Below are 17,483 nucleotides of genomic sequence, written 5' to 3'. Positions count from 1 at the left end.
AGTGAAGCAGTGGATTAAAAATTGTACGACGTCGATGAAGAATTCGTATATAGTGGGGGGAAATAAAGAGTCTACATATAGGAACCCCTGTCTGACGATTCTCCACTGTTCACCTCTTTTCGCATTCTATAATATCCTCGTTTCGTCTCTCAAACGCTGCAGCCAAGAAAGAAGATATTTGAAGCCTTGCAACGCGAAAGGGTTTATTCACGATGGGTCTGGGTGCATACACTTACGTGGGGTGAGTCTAATGCAACCCCAAAAATCTTCACTCGTTTAAACAATTTCATAGAAGAACCTAGCGGATTCGATTTTCACGTTCAACCTATTCAACTGACATATTTTTTATAGAATTTTAACATCCCAAATTTTCTAAATTGTTTTGTTTGATTTTTTCGATGAAAAGAAAAGAAATGTAGAATGAAAAAAACTTGTAAAATTCGAGCTGGGGATATTCTGAGGAAAATATCTATTGAATTTTTCTGTAGAATATTTTCTACTGAATATTTCAATAGAATCGGCTGAAAATTAATCGCAAGTTGAATAGAAATTCAATAGAATTGTCTAGCGAAGTCCTAATATTTTTTCATTAAATTTTTTCGTCCATGAATTCTCTTTTCCATTCCATAGCATTTACCTTTTCTCTAGGGAAAACTTAACACTTTATATTCTATTCTTTATTCTCACAGAGGAACCCCCAGGGATACCGTACAATTCACGATCAACGGCGTTCTGTACACCAGTAAGTATTGTACAAATTACGTATGAAAAAATTTAATAGAAAATCGTAGCGCTTTCTCTAAGAAATTATATTAAATTTTTATTAGAATTCTATTGAAAGATTCTATTTGTTTTTGCGTCAATTCTATTAAAAAATCATGCAACGTCCCCCCCTCGTTTTTAAATGAATATTTGTTTACAGAAAAAGGTCTATAGATGTTGGTTTTTCTGTACAACTTATTCTGCTGAGATTTTTAAAAATAGAATTTCTTACAGAAAGCGCTAGATTTTTCTGTAAATTTTTTTCGTGCAGGATACCAATTAATAAACAATGAAAAAACTAGATAAAGAAATCGAAAATTGAATCATTCTCCGTGGAAATCTCACGAATACATGACTCCACGCAACTCGCTCAGTCCATAAGATATGTTGAATAATCCCAAGAAAAAAGACCAGAACAATAATTTCTTTTTGTCCGTCCTCACTCGTCTGGAAACCGAAAATTACATGATATTTTCTGAGTTAACGAGATGCCGAATAAACATACTTGAAAGTGGATATCGCGCTGCCAGACCATTGATTACACAAACAAAAGAATAACTGGCCATGTTGTCTTGTTGAGAATCCACTCTGAGATGCTACTACACGTATGAAAAAATCGTATAGAAATTTTCTACATTACGGATTGCGTATAAAATTTCTGTAGGATTTTTGTATATGATATTCGGATATTTCTATACAGATATTTTTTATAGGGGTGGGTGGGGTAAAACGGACACTTTAGACTTTTATTTAAATTATTCATAACTCAGAAACAAATCGATCAATTTTCTATTGAATTTTTTCTATTGAACATGTCAATAGAATCGGCCAAAAACTAATAGAAAGTTTAATAGAAATTCAATAGAATTTTCTAACGAATTCGATAGGTTTTTTTTATTAAATTTTTTCGTGCGTGGCCACATGTATAGAGCTATTTCGAATGGAGTTGTTTAGATATCAAACGAAAATCCTACAGATTTTTTTCATACATGTACTGTAGAGTAGCCGTTGGCTAATTTTATTTCTGCAAGTCACGAATGCTTTTTGTACAAAAGATTTGTTTTGATAAGGATTTATTGTGGCTCCTGTTTTTTTAATTGCACACAGTTAATGAGGAGATCCGTCCGGAGACTTCACTGAATGTTTTTATAAGAGACCATGCACTTCTGCGAGGTACGAAGGCAATGTGCCATGAGGGTGGCTGCGGTGCTTGCATTGTGGCGGTCGAGATTCACGGGGAGACATTGGCCGTTAATTCGTGTCTAGTGCCGGTTCTTATTTGCAATGGGTGAGAGTTTTCATTGGAGGGCTGACTACTTTAATTTCTCAATCAAAATAATCACAGCTTCGAGAGCTATTTGTCGATTTTGTGACTCATTCTATATTGAGCCGAGGAAATTCTATAGAAAATATCTCAATAGAATAAGTTATGTAGAAAAATTGAATTCTTTTTTTTTAATCGTTATTTTCCATCGCTTCGACCCGGTTATGGTATACTGCGATGATGATCAAGACTTTAAAATGGTTAGATCGCATCATTCTACCCGGCCGGGATTTGAACTCGGAACCTTTCGCATGTGAGGCGACGAACTTACCCACTGCGAAAAAAAAGCCACCGGAAAAAAAAAAAAAAAAAAACAATTGACTTTTTCTGCTGAATATTTTCTATTGAACATTTCAATAGAATGGGCCAAAACTAATAGAGCAGTTCAACAGAAATTCAATAGAATTTTTTAACGAATTCGCTAGGTTTTTCTATTAAATTTTGTCGTCCGTGTGATCGTATCAACTGTTGTATTTATTGTCAAGAATCAATCGTTGTTATTGACTAGTTGGAGAATCAAAACGGTGGAAGGAATAGGGAGTAAGAAAATGGGGTACCACAAGATTCAGGCGACTCTTGCAGAAATGAACGGCTCCCAGTGCGGCTACTGCTCCGCTGGAATGGTCATGAATATGTACAGGTTTGTTTGACCAATCAAGCGATATTATTTGCACATGAATACATGCACATGCTTGACAGTTTGATGGAGAGTAAGAAGAATACGATGAAGGAGATTGAGAATTCATTTGGGAGCAACATTTGCCGCTGCACTGGCTATCGTCCCATTCTGGAGGCCTTCAAGAGTCTAGCGAGTGATGCTGAACCCGCTATGGTCCAGAGGGTGCAAGACATTGAGGTAACGAGGAGAATTATATTTTTTCTCCGAACGATTTTCTCCTGCCTAATCATCACTGTTGCTGGCATAGTAAAAATAGAAAAAAAGAGAAATATAGAGAAAAAATTTAAAAAAATAAATAAAAAAAAAAAAAAAAATCTCAAAATAATCTCTAAATATAGAAATTTATAGTAGAAATAAATGGATGGTAATTCGATGATTGAAGGATCTCTACAACTTGAAAAAATGCCCCAAGTCGGGGCAGCCGTGCAAAGGTACTTGCGATGAACCCGAAGAATTAACGATAGTCGAGGAAATTCGTATGGAGTTTGGTAACGTCAAGTTTCAAAAGGTCCTCGACTTGGAGAATCTGTTCGCAGTATTTGCAAGTAATCCAGATGCAACGTATGTTCTCAATGGTGGCAATACAGCTCATGGTGAGGATCACGCACGAAAAAATTTAATAGAAACAGTCAACAGAATTCGATTTTTCTGTATAACTTATTCTTTTCATATATTTTCTATAGAATTTGGTCGATTCAAATTTTCCAAGTTTTTTTCCATTTTATTTTTCTTTTCAGCTCATCAACAAAATCAAACGAAAAAACTTGGAAAATTGGAAAACTCAATAGAATAAGTTATATAGAAAAATTGAATTCTATTGACTTTTTCTACTGAATATTTTCTATTGAACATTTCAACAGAATCGGCTAAAAACTAATAGAACAGTTCAATAGAATTTTCTAACGAATTCGATAGGTTTTTCTATAGAAAGTAAACACAAAATTGAGACTCGAAACCGGAATCGGTCACAAGGGTCAGGATTAGGGTCATAAATTGGATAGGGAATCCTATAGGAAATCTATAGGAAATCCTGTGGAAAATCCTGTCAGAAAAATCCGATAGGAAATGTTCGAATTCTCCATAGAATTTCCTCCTCTAGGAAATCCTATAGTATTTTTTCCTACGTGTGGTCAGCAGATATCGAAGAGGGAGCATTACTAGGAGAAATGTATTATTGGGTGTTTACAGGTGTATATCGGTTGCAAAAGCCTCAAATATACATAGACTTGAACGACGTCGTTGATCTTCGTAGAGTAGAGAAAGCCGCAGACAGCCTGATTTTGGGTGGCAATGTTACTCTGTCGACAGTGAAAAATACTTTTATTCAATTCTGCGAGGATCCCGGCTTCCATCATCTCCGGCAAATGGCTGATCATGTGGACCTCATTGCTAGTGTATCAGTGCGCAATGTATGTCAATATAATTTCTCATATGATAAATCTTCATGCAAAATTCGAATCGACTTGTGTCCTGACGCGAAAGTAAAGTTGAGATGCTCACGTTATGTAAAAGTTAAAAGTTAATTTTCTAATTTGAGTAGTCGTATTCAGATTTCATTCAAACTTCATAAGTATCCTCAAGTCCCTGACGCAAACATCCCGTGTAATTGACGACTAATAATTTTGCGCAACTTCCACTCCAATGGCTCATACAGTCTCAATTGCACTAGCATTAGAACATATTTATTCTTATATAAGAAATCTTAACAAGTGCGTGCTAACATGGGAATTGTATCTTGACAGTGTGACAACGAAAGGTTGAAGTTTGTTCAATTTAAGGTGTTTCGTCTGTTGATCACAGGGGCTGAAACGGAAAGGGAGTCTTATTGTTCTCGAGCCCTGATTCAATCGCTGAGCAGAAAATTTTCCAATTTTCACCTTAAAAAAATGAATGAATGAATGACTTTTAACTATTTAAGGCCCGGGTGTACTATCTTTCGAATGTTATCTGGATTTTTTTTATCTTTCGTAATCCAAAGTTCTGAGTGGTACATCACGTAGAAATTCCCAAAAATTATGATAGAGTGATAAAAAAAAATAGGAAAAATTCTGAGCTTTTTCAAAGAGCGTTTTTAATTGAGATTCAGAATGAGTTGAATAAAGTGGAAATTTCAAATATCTGATTCGCTGTGGCAAATGATCTATTAACTTACTTCAGCCGTAACACCTTAAAGGGGGTGACTCTATTGAGAACTTGATATTTTTTCGATTTTTACGCTTGACTTTTCTCTTTCGATGCTCGATTTCAGGTAGGTACTATAGCTGGAAATCTCATGATAAAACACAAACACAACGAGTTTCCGTCGGATCTCTTCCTGATACTGGAAACGGCTGGAGCTGAAATACACATACGTAACAATTTTAATTCTCTTCTTTCATTGCGTCCCACGTACATTAGAACATAGTTTTTCTGGACAACTTACAACCTTTTGGTCTTGTCCCAATTTTTCATGCAAAACAAGTTGAAATTTAAATTTATTCTCACAGTCGAATCTCCGGGGCAGAAGAGTATCGTCAACTTCATCGACTTCATGAATACGGATATGAACCACAAAATCATATACAGCGTATCGCTCCCAGCATTGAGCCCTGATCATGTTTATCGATCTTACAAGGTACGCCGACAGCATTGCGTCGAAGAAGAACAATATTTTCACTCAAGGCCCGGGTGGATTATCTCTCGAACGTTATCTCGATTGTTTTTCCATCTTCATAACGTAAAAGATATCACAAATTCCGTTGGATTTTACATCACGCAGGAGTCCCTGAAAATTATGATTCTACATTTAAAGAAAGTCGAAAAAAACTGAACATTTTCAAAGAACATTTTCTTTTAATAAAGATTAAGAAATAAGTCTGATAGAGAGGAAATAGTGAATGGATAATTCATCATGGTAACTAACAATCTGACAGCCTCTAGATACATCAAATTATTAATTTGCAATTTCCTCTCTATTGCGTTTATTTCCCAATATTACTAAAAAACGCTTGAAAATGTTCAGCTTTTTTTCAACGTTTTTTTGATTGTACAATCATAATTTTTGGGGACTCCAGGGCTATGTAAACCTGAATGGCAATTGGAGACCATTACTTTCTGTGTTATGGCTCCCTTTCTTTTTTCCATTTCTACGAATTCCATTGGTAATAAGCTTCCGAATGGATCGGCATCAATTCTTAAAAAGATGGAAATGCCATGGTCTTATTCAGCTCAGATTAGATATCAGCAATATCACTGGACAATACTTTCCTGCAACAATTTGAAATGGTTCCAGCTCACATCACACTTCCTGTCCAAAAAAAAAACGAAGATGATCACGTTCGAATGATAATCCACCCGGGCCTTAACGATTTCATACTCAACACAATTCACAGATAATGCCGAGGGCACAGAATGCACACGCTTACGTGAACGCCGGATTTCTTTTCAAAGTGGATGCAGCTGGAAAGGCACTGGAGAAGCCCAACATACTTCTTGGTGGAATCAGACCTGATTTCGTAAGTTCTATACAATTTATTGTCTATTAATTTTTTATTTACGAGTAATAACTCAAAAAAATGTTAGGATTAATATAAATAAAATCGCTCGTTCATTAAATGTTTTGTCTGAATAGTTACCGTCAGAATTTAATGCCTGATAAAGAATAATTTCAGTTCTTAGATATGAATTCATGTCATCGTGTTAAACTCGTTCATCCGTACAAAATTATACACGCACGAAAAAATTTAATAGAAAAACCTATCGAATTCGTTGGAAAATTCTATTGAATTTCTATCAAACTTTCTATTAGTTTTTGGCTGATTCTATTGACATTTTCAGTAAAAAACCGCGCTGTTGAGGAATTATAAAAAGCTGAATGGGGAGTATTAATTATTTATCATTCGCAGTTGCATGCTAAAGCCACCGAAGATTACCTGAATGGTAAATCGGTGTTGGATAAGGATGTTTTCAAGCAGGCGATGGAAGCCCTCACTTCGGAAGTCACTCCCGATCACGTTCTACCGGATTATTCTCCGGAGTTCCGGAAAACTCTTGCGCAAGGATTGTTCTATAAAGTGAGAGACTGATTACGGATAGAGAATTCATTATTCATTGACGTAATATCTCATTCCCATTGCAGTTTGTTCTCAGCTTGAAACCAGAAGATTTAGACGAGAAACTACGCAGTGGAGGGACAGTCCTGGAGCGAGGGGTCTCCTCAGGAAAATGTGATTATGAAACGGACGAGAGCCTCTGGCCGTACAGCAAACCACTGCCGAAGGTGGAATCCATCTATCAGACGTCCGGTGAGGCACAGTACGTCAATGATATTCCACCCCAGCCGCACGAAGTATTCTGCGCTTTTGTGATCAGCGAAGTTCACAGTGGCAGAATCGCCAGCATTGACACCACTGCAGCACTGGTAATGAATTGTTCCTCTATAAACGAATTGGTGAAACGTTTTCTGTTATCGATCTATTTCGCCAAGTTATGTCATGTTCATGGAATAAGAATTCTAATCTTAACTTAGCTTGGATTATTTTATTTCATCTTATTCAATTTTTCAAAAAATATATTTATGTTTTTTTGATAATATGTCCATTTTTTTTATTCTCTTAATTCTCAATTTTACAAAATTTATTACTTGCATGAAAATGAAAATATAAAATATAAAAATAATCTTCTTCATTTGTTTTTTTTTATATAAAAATGTATATACAATATATGTATATAAAATATATAATATATAATATGGAATATACATCACATATAATAGTATATTTTTTAAAATCAATTTTTGAATTAAAAAAAAATTAGTAAAAAAATTCCAGACATACATTTTTTTGGGTTGCGGATTTGACGTGGAACTGGGCATATATATATATACTCCAATAACAATAAAATGTCATTGACGAAATTCCATTGAGAGGCAATAGAATTTCTCGATGTCATATACCCATTCGTGATTATCATCCGTAGGAGATGAAAGGTGTAAGAGCCTTTCTATCAGCAAAGGATGTACCTGGGAAGAATCTCTGCATCGTTGCAGCAAACAAAAAGCTGTTCGGCTTATACGATGAACTGGTGAGTCTCATCTCCACACTTCTCATGACATGCCACTGAAATTCCAGAGGAGTTTTCAATTTTCTAGCTACTCGCTGAAGACGTCGTTACTCACACTGGCCAGCCGATCGGTATAATCTGTGCGGACACTCAACTCCTCGCTCATGAAGCAGCGCAGAAGGTCAAAGTGCATTACACAGACATATCGGAAGGTAAACCGGTAATAACTAATCAGGACGCAATCGACTGCGATGATAAGGATAGGATCAGAGAGTGCGTCAATGTTCCAGCAACAAGAAAAGGTTTTCCACACGATTATCCGTATTATTATTTCTCCCAGTAAACATTTTCGAGGCCATGCTGATGAAGTTGGTTAGCCCCTGCGTTATTCAATGAACGATATCTTGAAAACAGTAGAACGAAAAAAATCGAAATAAAATGCACTGGCTGTATTGAACATTGAAATAAACTCCTAGAGAATTCCCTAATTTTTGACACCAATTCCAATGTTTGCCGACAATTGATTGTCGAGATCTTCGAACATGCTGAATTTATTTATAACAAACAAATTATTCAACAAATCGAAATTAAACTTCTGCCATTCGATAGACCATTGAAATATTTTCATTAAAAATTTCAAAATTTCTGAGGGAAATTTTGTCGATAAACGAAATAATTTAATATGATCGAATCGGTTGGATGTTAAATTTTCATCTACAACTTTTGTTCATCGAAAAAAATATTATAAATGCATTTAAAAAAATAAAATAAAATGGTACACTGCAGAGACAATTCCACTGACTTTCCAAATATCTTTTCCAAATGTCAATGTCTCTTAGAAGTTGAGAAAATGATTTTTTACTGTTGACGGAAAGGGTCGATACCATGCATTGACCCTTAAACTTGTCCTATCGGCCGAAGTCAATGCATGGTATCGACGCCGTACGTGAGGGGTTAGAGATCAGGAGATGTTGGTGTCGAATCATTGACAATTTAATGAACGGTGGTGTTCCTTCATCAACATCTGATCATCTCCAACCAGAATGATTTCCTTCGTCACACTCTTGGGTGATGAATGTCTTAATCTCATCAGGTGACAATCCAGTTCAACAAGTAATAAAAGGTACATTCAATTGTGGAGGTCAGTACCACTTCACACTGGAGCCGCAATCCTGCGTCTGCATCCCAACGGAAGATGGCATGGATGTCTATCCAGCTACTCAATTCGTAGATTTTGCGCACGTTTCGATAGCTTCCTGCCTGGGAATGCCGCACAACAGGTGAATTGTTTATCACTTATCCCTGGAATAAATTCTGCGAATTACTGAATGTGAACAGGACATTTCGCTCTTTTCTACCCAGGATCAACATAAATGTTAGACGGGTGGGCGGATCTTATGGCGCAAAGTTAGTGAGGAGCACCCCCATGAGTTGTGCATGTGCTATTGCGGCGTATGTATTGAATCGTCCAGCGCGTTTCATCATGACCATCGAGAGCAACATGATGGCTATAGGGAAACGATTCCCAGTCAAGCATGACTACGAGTTTGGGGTTGATGCTGATGGGGTTATTCAGCACTTGGATCAGAAGACGTATCACAATGCAGGTGGTTCTTTCAATGAACCAATCGCAGGAGTGAGTTTTCATCACTGCAACTCGTGCTACGATAAGTCGACGTGGAATTCTCTGGGTTACGAAGTTCGCACTGATATTCCATCGAACACGTATGTGAGGGGACCAGGTTGGTATTGACTCGTCACTCTCAGTTCGAGCGTTTTGACTTCACGGGGATTCCCCGTCTCGCCTCATTTATGATTATTGGATACACTGCGCATGCGCCATTTGCGCAGTAGCCTGCGCAGTGGTGCCGCGAGTGAAGCGATGCGATCTTGGCTCTCACTGTTTTCGCTGCAGTGAGGACACAGTAGAAATATTCCGTCGGATATTCTTCGCGAGATATTCTCTGCTGAGTAAACACCCGGAAGAATCCTAAAATTTCCCTCAGAATAGACCGTCTCATTTTCGAGCGCATTGACTTCACGGGGATTCCCCGTCTCGCCTCACTTATGATCACTCAACATACTGCGCATGCGCCGTCTGCGCAGTGGCCTGCGCAGTGGTGCCGCGAGTGAAACGATGCGATCTTGGCTGTCATTGTTTTCGCTGCAGTGAGGACATAGTAGAAATATTCCGTAGGATATTCTTCATGAGATATTCTCTACTGGGTGAATACCCGGAGTAATCCTGACATTTTTCTCAGAAATCAGCGAAAAAAATAATAGAGCCACCTAGCGAAAGGGTTAAGATTTTCTATTGTATTATTTCTATATCATGAAATTGTGAATGGTTCCAGGTTCCACTGAAGGCATAGCGATGGCGGAGAATATGATGGAGCACATAGCTCACGCCCTCGGCAAGGACCCGATACAAGTGCGTTTGAATAATATGCCGCCACCGCACAGAGACGAATTAACTAAAATGATAGCTGACATCAAAGCAACATCGGACTACGACGCACGCGTCGAAGCTGTCAATCTCTTCAATAAGGTATCATATGTCAGTTCGACAGCGTGATAATCGAATAAACGGAGAATACGTGTCGCTCTGATTCCGCAGGAGAACAGATGGAAGAAGAGAGGCATCAGTCTACTTCCTATGGTGTATCCATTTCTCGTATTCGGCCAGTGGCACGCCCTCATATCGGTTTACCCGCTGGATGGTACAGTTGCGGTTGCTCACGGGGGAATCGAATGTGGCCAAGGAATCCACACGAAGGTCTGCAAATAATATCTCCGATCATCATTAATGATTCATGATTATTATTTTTAATTGATTTGTCTCGGCAGGTAACCCAGGTTATAGCTCATACTCTGGGAATTGATCTCGATATGATCAATGTGAGGCCGACTAATAATTTTGTGGCACCTAGCAATTTCGTTACTGGGGGAGCTTTTGGTACTGAATGTGCAGCTAACGTAAGCAGTGACAGACATATTCGTCAATCATAATTACCGTTGAATTGTGAAGTTGTCAGTTTTTTACATAAATCTTAAAATTTTAAATATTAAATTGACCATCAATTTGGACATTGAAATTTTTTAATATTTTATTAACTAATAGGGGAGGGTGGGGTAAAATGGACACTGGACTTTTTTTTAATTGTCCATAACTCAGAAACAAATTTATCAATTGAGTTCGGCTTGGGCTCGTCACAAAGGGAAAGAATTGTTCTTTATATTAGAAAAAAATTATTAAATTTCATTCATATTTCACCCCGTCATTAGCATTTTTTAAAAAGTCAAAAGTGTCCGTTTTAGCCGAACCTCCCCTAATTTAGGTAGGAAGATTAACGATTATTTGGATAATAGAAAAATCAATACCTAAATTTAGAATTAGTTTGTTAACTAGAAATTACATTTCAATATTATCCAATATTTTATTCATCATCAATCGGAAAATTTAGTTACTAAATTTTATAATACTTTAAATTAATTAATACTTTAAATCTAAGGGAGATAGCGAAATTTTCGTAATCACATTTGTTGTAGCTCTCAATCGGCTCTACAAAAAAGGTTGTGACAAAAATTTCGCTATCTCCCTTGGATTCCGAGATATTCATTGAAAACTGGGCAATGGTCAAAATTGACTTGTACGGTTTTACCACTTCGCCATTGAATGAATTACGGAAGAATCGCACTGATAGTTTATTATAAGCTGTCCATAGCTTCATTTCTTCTACTGCTTCATTTAATCAGGCAACAATAGCAGCTTGCGAGCAGCTTCTCACACGTCTGGAGCCGATAAAAACTAAATTGGGGAATCCCACGTGGAAGGAGTTGGTTGCTGCAGCATACGCGCAGGATGTTAGTCTCTGCGTTCAAGTTATGTAAGAATTCTGCTCCTTCAATGGATATTTTTTGGTAGTGATGAGGTAAAATGAGATGAATCGACTCAACTCAATGCAAATATTCTCTGTTTTTGAGAATATTTCGGTGTGGGAGGGAAACTGCCGAATTCATTTATGAAAAATATCACATTGAAGGGGAATCGATTTTGCTCTACCACTTCGCTACTGATAATCCTCGTCAGTTGAAATAAGTTTCGATTAATGAATCTGAATGGTCAGGCTGCCGGCTGATATGTCAAAAGCCTATCCAATCTACGGAGTAATAGTCAACGAAGTGGAGATAGATGTATTAACTGGACAGCATCTGATTCGACGAGTTGATGTTATGGAGGATGTCGGTGTCAGCATGAACCCTGACATTGACAGGGGACAAGTGGAGGGTGCGATTGTCATGGGGATCGGATATTGGACCTCTGAGGATGTTATTTATGATCCTGATACTGGGCTACTTGTCAACAATCGAACTTGGGTATGAAAATATGAGAGAAAGTATTTGCATATCGTGAAAGCGTGATTTTATCTTCTGTTGAATTTAGAATTACAAACCACCTGGTGCCAAAGATATCCCTGTTGACTTCCGGGTCACACTGCGGAAGACGAAAAATCCGGTTGGCGTGCTAGGCTCGAAAGGTATAGCACTCAGCGAGTCGAGCTGAATATAGTTATAATTTACTCAACCAAAGAGTTGCAGAAATTTCTCAGAAGTTTTTCTTTTTCTATTTTTTAATCAGAGATGATGAAGAGTGCAGTGTAGAAATGAGAATAATTCGTATGAAAAAATCATAGTCTACGCTGAGAGAAAAACCACAAAGTTCTCAAACTAGTCTTACTTGTGCCAAAAAAATTGGTTTTTGAAAATTATCAAAAAAGGATTTTTTTGCACAGACAAGAAATGAACCCTTGAATGAAACAATAATAATGAAATGATATCAATCTCGTAACTTATGGATAAAATATTCATTGATGAATTTTCCTCTATACGAGATATTTTCATCCTGAAAAGGCACCGTCTGGTGTGAATTATCCGCCTCTTGAGCCAAATATTTCGTTGCTGTCGAAAGCAGAACAATTATTCATGTTTGAGACTTTCAAATTTGAATCAAACAAATTCTTTTTTGGCAATTTTCAACTAGTGATTTTGTTGGCCCAAACAAGACTTGTTTGACAATGTGTTTGTTTTTCTCTCACTGTATAGTTTTTTTTCCATTGAAAAGCAAAACGCACAGAAATCCGCGGGATTTCCGACAGAAATCGGCGAAAAAAATAAGAAAATTTTCAGTAGAATTCCACATCGTTTATTTATGTTCCAAAGCAATTGGCGAACCACCCTTCTGCATGAGCTACTCAGTCCTGTTGGCTATAAAACATGCACTGAGTTCGGCTCGAAAGGATGCGGGAGATGACGGCTCTTGGTATCAACTCGGTCAGTTAAATTTTTCATTTCACATAATCCGTCGCATCGGGTTCCACGACACGTATTCTGTCACATTTAATTCTTCTTGCTTTCGCAGATGGACCAGCCACTACCGAAAAGATACTCCTGACGAGTCTCACCAACAAAGATCTAATGGTGCTGTAATGCCAATACATCTGGAATCCTTGAATAATGTCTAGTTTCACAGCATAAAATATTAAATTAAAATTCAATCACTCTTGTTTATGTAGTTGGTGAATGATAATCTCGTAGTTAGTTGAATAAACAGTTGAGATGATGCAATCAATTATTTATATCACTTATCCTTGAAGTTCAGAGGAAACAAATTTCCATAATCGAATCAAATTCATTATTCTAGATCCAGATAATTCAAATATATCAATTATCCATCAGGCGCCAGCGTACGTGCACGAAAAAACTTCATAAAAAATCCTGCGAGTTCAATTCGCGTTTTTTTAATAGGAAATGTTCGATTGGAATTATTCTATAGCAAAAATCAGTAGAATATCATCTTTCTATACAACTTTTTCTATTGAGACATTTTCTATAGGAATTCCTCGCCGTAAATTTTTGGATTTTTTCCGTTCTATTTTTCTCCTCCTTTGATAAAAAAAAATAAAACAAATAAAATTGGAAAATTTGAGCCAAGGAATTTCTATAGAATATATCTCAACAGTAAAGTTCTATATAAAAATCGAACTATTGATTTTTGTTTTGATAGAATATTTTCTCGCGAATATGTCTATTGGAAATGCAGATAAGCGTTTGTTGGCCTATTTTTACTTACTCTATAGTTATTATTACACTACTGTGTGACTTTAGTCATTTATAATTTTGTACAACATACTGTACAGTGAATAATCTTCAATCAATCAATCAATAAGCTGCAGAATTTTTCAATAGAATCGGCCAAAAAATGATAGAAAATTCTATAGAAAATTCTATTGGGTTTCTATAGAACTTCTATGAAAAATTCTCTCAATTTTTGGTCGATTCTATTGAAGAACTCCCCAGCTTTGCTTTATTTTATTTAAAAAATCAGTAGAATTTCCTCTTTCTATAGAAATCCCTCCTTTTTCCATAGGAATTCCTCGCCATAAATTGGCCAAATTTGTTCCATTCTATTTTTCTCCTCTATAAAAAAAATTGAAACAAACAAACCAAAAAACTTCAGCCAAGGAATTTCTATAGAAAGTTCAATAGAAGTCCAACAGATTTTTCTAGCCAATTCACTGAATTTTTCTGCGAATTTTATCGTACGTGATGCACAGTCGCCATCCACTGTTCCACCGACTGTTCGACCACTCGACGGCTGCGAATGTAACAGTGGAGGGGCATGACCGGTAGATAAATACTTTTACTCCACTCTTGCTAGTCTTTCAACTTTGTCGACAACAGCTACTAAGTGTCTTGTCAGTCAATCGTGTTCAACGATTGAGCATTGCACCAACCGGTTTTACAGATTTGGGACTTCCCAACTCCACTGGGGACTCATCGGCAGGGGAAGACGGGGATAAATATGGGTCAGGGCTCCTATACTTATGTGGGGTAAGCCATCAATGTTCTATTCTTCATATTCTTCATTTTCAATTTAGAACGAAATTATCAATTACGAAATTATTGCTGTAGACGTTAAATCAGGGATCGGGATCGATCATTATATTAACAAATACATTATATTGGCAAATACATTTAAACAAGAATGAGTGTTTATTAAAAGATTTTGGGGCGAGATAAGTAATAAAAAGAAATATGAAGAGGAGTGACACGTCTGCGGACTAGAAACGAAGATAAAGGAATAACGAGTAAGAATGAGACGATCGTACATGAAGGGAGTTGAGAGGGAGGAAAAGAACAATTATGTGCGGATGGAAAAATTTCATCGAAAAACTAGCGCATTCGCTAGACAATTCTATTGAAATGTTTATCAGTTTGGGGCCGATTCTACTGAAATGTTGAATGGAAAATATTTTATTGAAAAAGTCATAGAATTCAGTTTTTCTGTACAACTTATTCTATTGAGGAATTTTCTATAGAATTTCTCGGCTCAAATTTTCCAAGATTTTTGTTTGATTTTCTTGATGAGGAGATGATAAAAATAGAATGGAAATACTTCTAGAACGGAAGATATGAGCCGAGGAAATTTTATAGAAAATATCTGAAGAGAATGAGTTGTATAGAAAAATCGAATTCGATTAATCAAATGATCGTCAATCTACTGAACTCAATTATTGATTCATAAAATAATTCGGTATCTGAATAGTTCATTGGTGGTTCATTTAATAATTTAACAATTAACAATTATTATATTAACCAATTGACTGATGCAAAATTTAACTTAATTTAAAATTTATGATTGTACCGGTGTTTGGTTAACATCGCTGTGGGTCTTGAGTGAAAGCTTCAGTTCCCTTTTTTTATCTATTTTCACGCATGAAATAATTTCGCAGAAAAATCCTGCGAAAAATCGATCGTATTTTTGTTGAGCTTCTATTGGATATTCTGTTCGATTTTGGAAAATTCTATGAAAAAATTCTGCAACTTTGCTGTGCGTTTTTATAGAAAATGTCCAATAGAAACAATTTGATAAAAAAAATCAGTAAAATGTCATTTGTCTGTGGAATTTTTTCTATTGCGACAGTTTCTGTAGACTTTCTATACAAATTTTTACTAAAAAACACCGATAAGCTTCCCAATTTTCGACAGAATCGGCCAAAAACTAATAGCAAAATTCAGTAAAAAAAAAATCCAGCGAATTCGCCAAGTTCTCCATGAAATTTTTTCGTGTTTCCAATGCCTTACGTTCATTCGTTCTTGACATACAGTCCAAATAGTTTGTAAACACATTCTTATCATGCATAAGTATCAAGAAACTGTTCGCAGCTCATGAATACAGGCGATTATTTTTTTCCATGTGTAAAAAGTGAACACTTTTCATGAACCAAATATGGAAAAGAAATATTAGCGATACTAAACACTAATTATCGCTTATTAAAGTACTGTTTATTCTTTGGTTCATCATCCATTTATTTCTCCGGACGATTTAAGGACATCCAAATACTTAAGCTATTTTTTGTTTCCGAATGGAAGCCTTGTTTTCGGCCGATTTTTTGATTTTCTAATTTTGATTGCAAATAGTCTAGAATGTTATGAAACATGAAGAAATGATGTTTTTAGGGTCATATCTGTATCTATCCGACAACTTGTGTTTTTCGTAATTAATTTTTAGAAAATTCAACATAAATACGAAATTTGTAGATAAAAATCTGAAATTTTCAGAGAAATTTTCACAGATCGGTCCATTAATTCCTGAGAGATAACAACTTGTTTAGATTTCGGTTTTCCTCAATATCTCAAAAACTACTGCACCGATTTCAATTTTTTTTTTCAAAATACTCGTCTCAAAGGGCTCTATGTAAGTCAATCAGAATATATAGACTCTTTAATACACACTTTGGAGATATTGCCGTTTTTTCGTTTTTCATGCAAAATTTGAACGATTGCAGAGTTCCGCGCAAAGCTTTAATTCTGAACTCTGCACCGTATTGTAAAAAATACTTGGATATTCTTAAAATAATTTTTCCGTTTCTCATTGCAGAGGAACTCCCAGAGACACTGTAGAACTTACAATCAACGGTGTTGCGTACACCGGTAAGTGTCGAGCATATATAAAAAACCCCGATAAACATTGCAATGGGTTTGACACAAATGGGAAAAAAATTACATCGATGTGTCCCTGTCGCTGATTGCAATTACTCAGCATTCACTGAGTGAGTGATGCACTAAATAAACGTACTCACCATGCAGAGGATAAGTCACGATATTTATGCTATGACAGAAAAAAGTGTTAATGACGATAAGATTGTCCGCTAAAAAGTGAGCACTGGGCTTTATTTAATGCATTATCTTCAATGATTGTTGTATTAAAAGTTGAAAGAAGATTAGATTCTTCGCACTCTTTCATTTTACGACCACTTTTTTTTCTCAATTTTATCTGTGAAATTTTACATACTGAAAATACGAGAACACGTATGAAAAAATTCAACGGAATATAAAACCCGAGCGAATTCGCTAGAAAAGTCTATTGGATTTCTCTACAAATTCTATTGGGATTTTACAAAAATTGTAGTATTAATATAATTGTATAATATAATTGTATATATAATAATATGATAATAATATAATTGTATATATAATAATATAATAATATAAAAGTATATATAATAATATAATTGTAGTGTGTAAAAAAAAAAAAAAAAAAAAATCTAAGAGAATTAGAATTTAGAGAGAAAAAATTTCCGCTTCACCCAGCCGGGAATCGAACCCGGGTCTCCC

The 17,483-nt window shown here is 36.0% G+C and overlaps 2 protein-coding genes across 2 annotated transcripts in view; both read left to right on the top strand.

Moving 5' to 3' along the window:
- Positions 1-694: 694 nt before the first annotated feature.
- Positions 695-13,428, top strand: LOC107036814 (indole-3-acetaldehyde oxidase). The gene is made up of 23 exons (XM_015255009.2): positions 695-742; positions 1,870-2,050; positions 2,595-2,726; positions 2,786-2,942; positions 3,148-3,358; positions 3,954-4,174; positions 5,014-5,116; positions 5,252-5,379; positions 6,137-6,259; positions 6,650-6,817; positions 6,883-7,164; positions 7,722-7,826; positions 7,894-8,107; positions 8,899-9,085; positions 9,168-9,547; positions 10,160-10,353; positions 10,423-10,581; positions 10,653-10,781; positions 11,562-11,692; positions 11,933-12,182; positions 12,250-12,343; positions 13,026-13,136; positions 13,225-13,428. Exons 2-23 carry the CDS (start codon positions 1,947-1,949, stop codon positions 13,290-13,292), a joined length of 3,651 nt encoding a protein of 1,216 aa, XP_015110495.1. The 5' UTR covers positions 695-742; positions 1,870-1,946; the 3' UTR covers positions 13,293-13,428.
- Positions 13,429-14,532: 1,104 nt separating this feature from the next.
- LOC107036813 (xanthine dehydrogenase) overlaps positions 14,533-17,483 on the top strand; it is an 11,412-nt gene continuing 8,461 nt past the window's right edge. The window contains exons 1-2 of the mRNA XM_015255008.2: positions 14,533-14,696; positions 16,747-16,799. Coding sequence (XP_015110494.1) covers positions 14,668-14,696; positions 16,747-16,799 — 82 coding nt within the window. The 5' untranslated portion in view covers positions 14,533-14,667. The remainder of the gene's footprint in view (positions 14,697-16,746; positions 16,800-17,483) is intronic.

This window comes from Diachasma alloeum, unplaced genomic scaffold, assembly GCF_001412515.2.
Source record: "Diachasma alloeum isolate Michigan unplaced genomic scaffold, Dall2.0 Dall_scaffold_00211, whole genome shotgun sequence".
Taxonomy (NCBI): domain Eukaryota; kingdom Metazoa; phylum Arthropoda; class Insecta; order Hymenoptera; family Braconidae; genus Diachasma; species Diachasma alloeum.
This window is presented reverse-complemented; position numbering and strand designations above follow the sequence as displayed.

Excerpts from the sequence above, each read along its gene's own strand:
- LOC107036814 (XM_015255009.2), top strand. The coding sequence starts at position 1,947 with ATGTGCCATGAGGGTGGCTGCGGTGCTTGCATTGTGGCGGTCGAGATT. Across the intron at positions 7,165-7,721 it reads TTGACACCACTGCAGCACTG|GAGATGAAAGGTGTAAGAGC; the intron begins GTAATGAATTGT and ends TATCATCCGTAG. Across the intron at positions 13,137-13,224 it reads CGGCTCTTGGTATCAACTCG|ATGGACCAGCCACTACCGAA; the intron begins GTCAGTTAAATT and ends TTGCTTTCGCAG.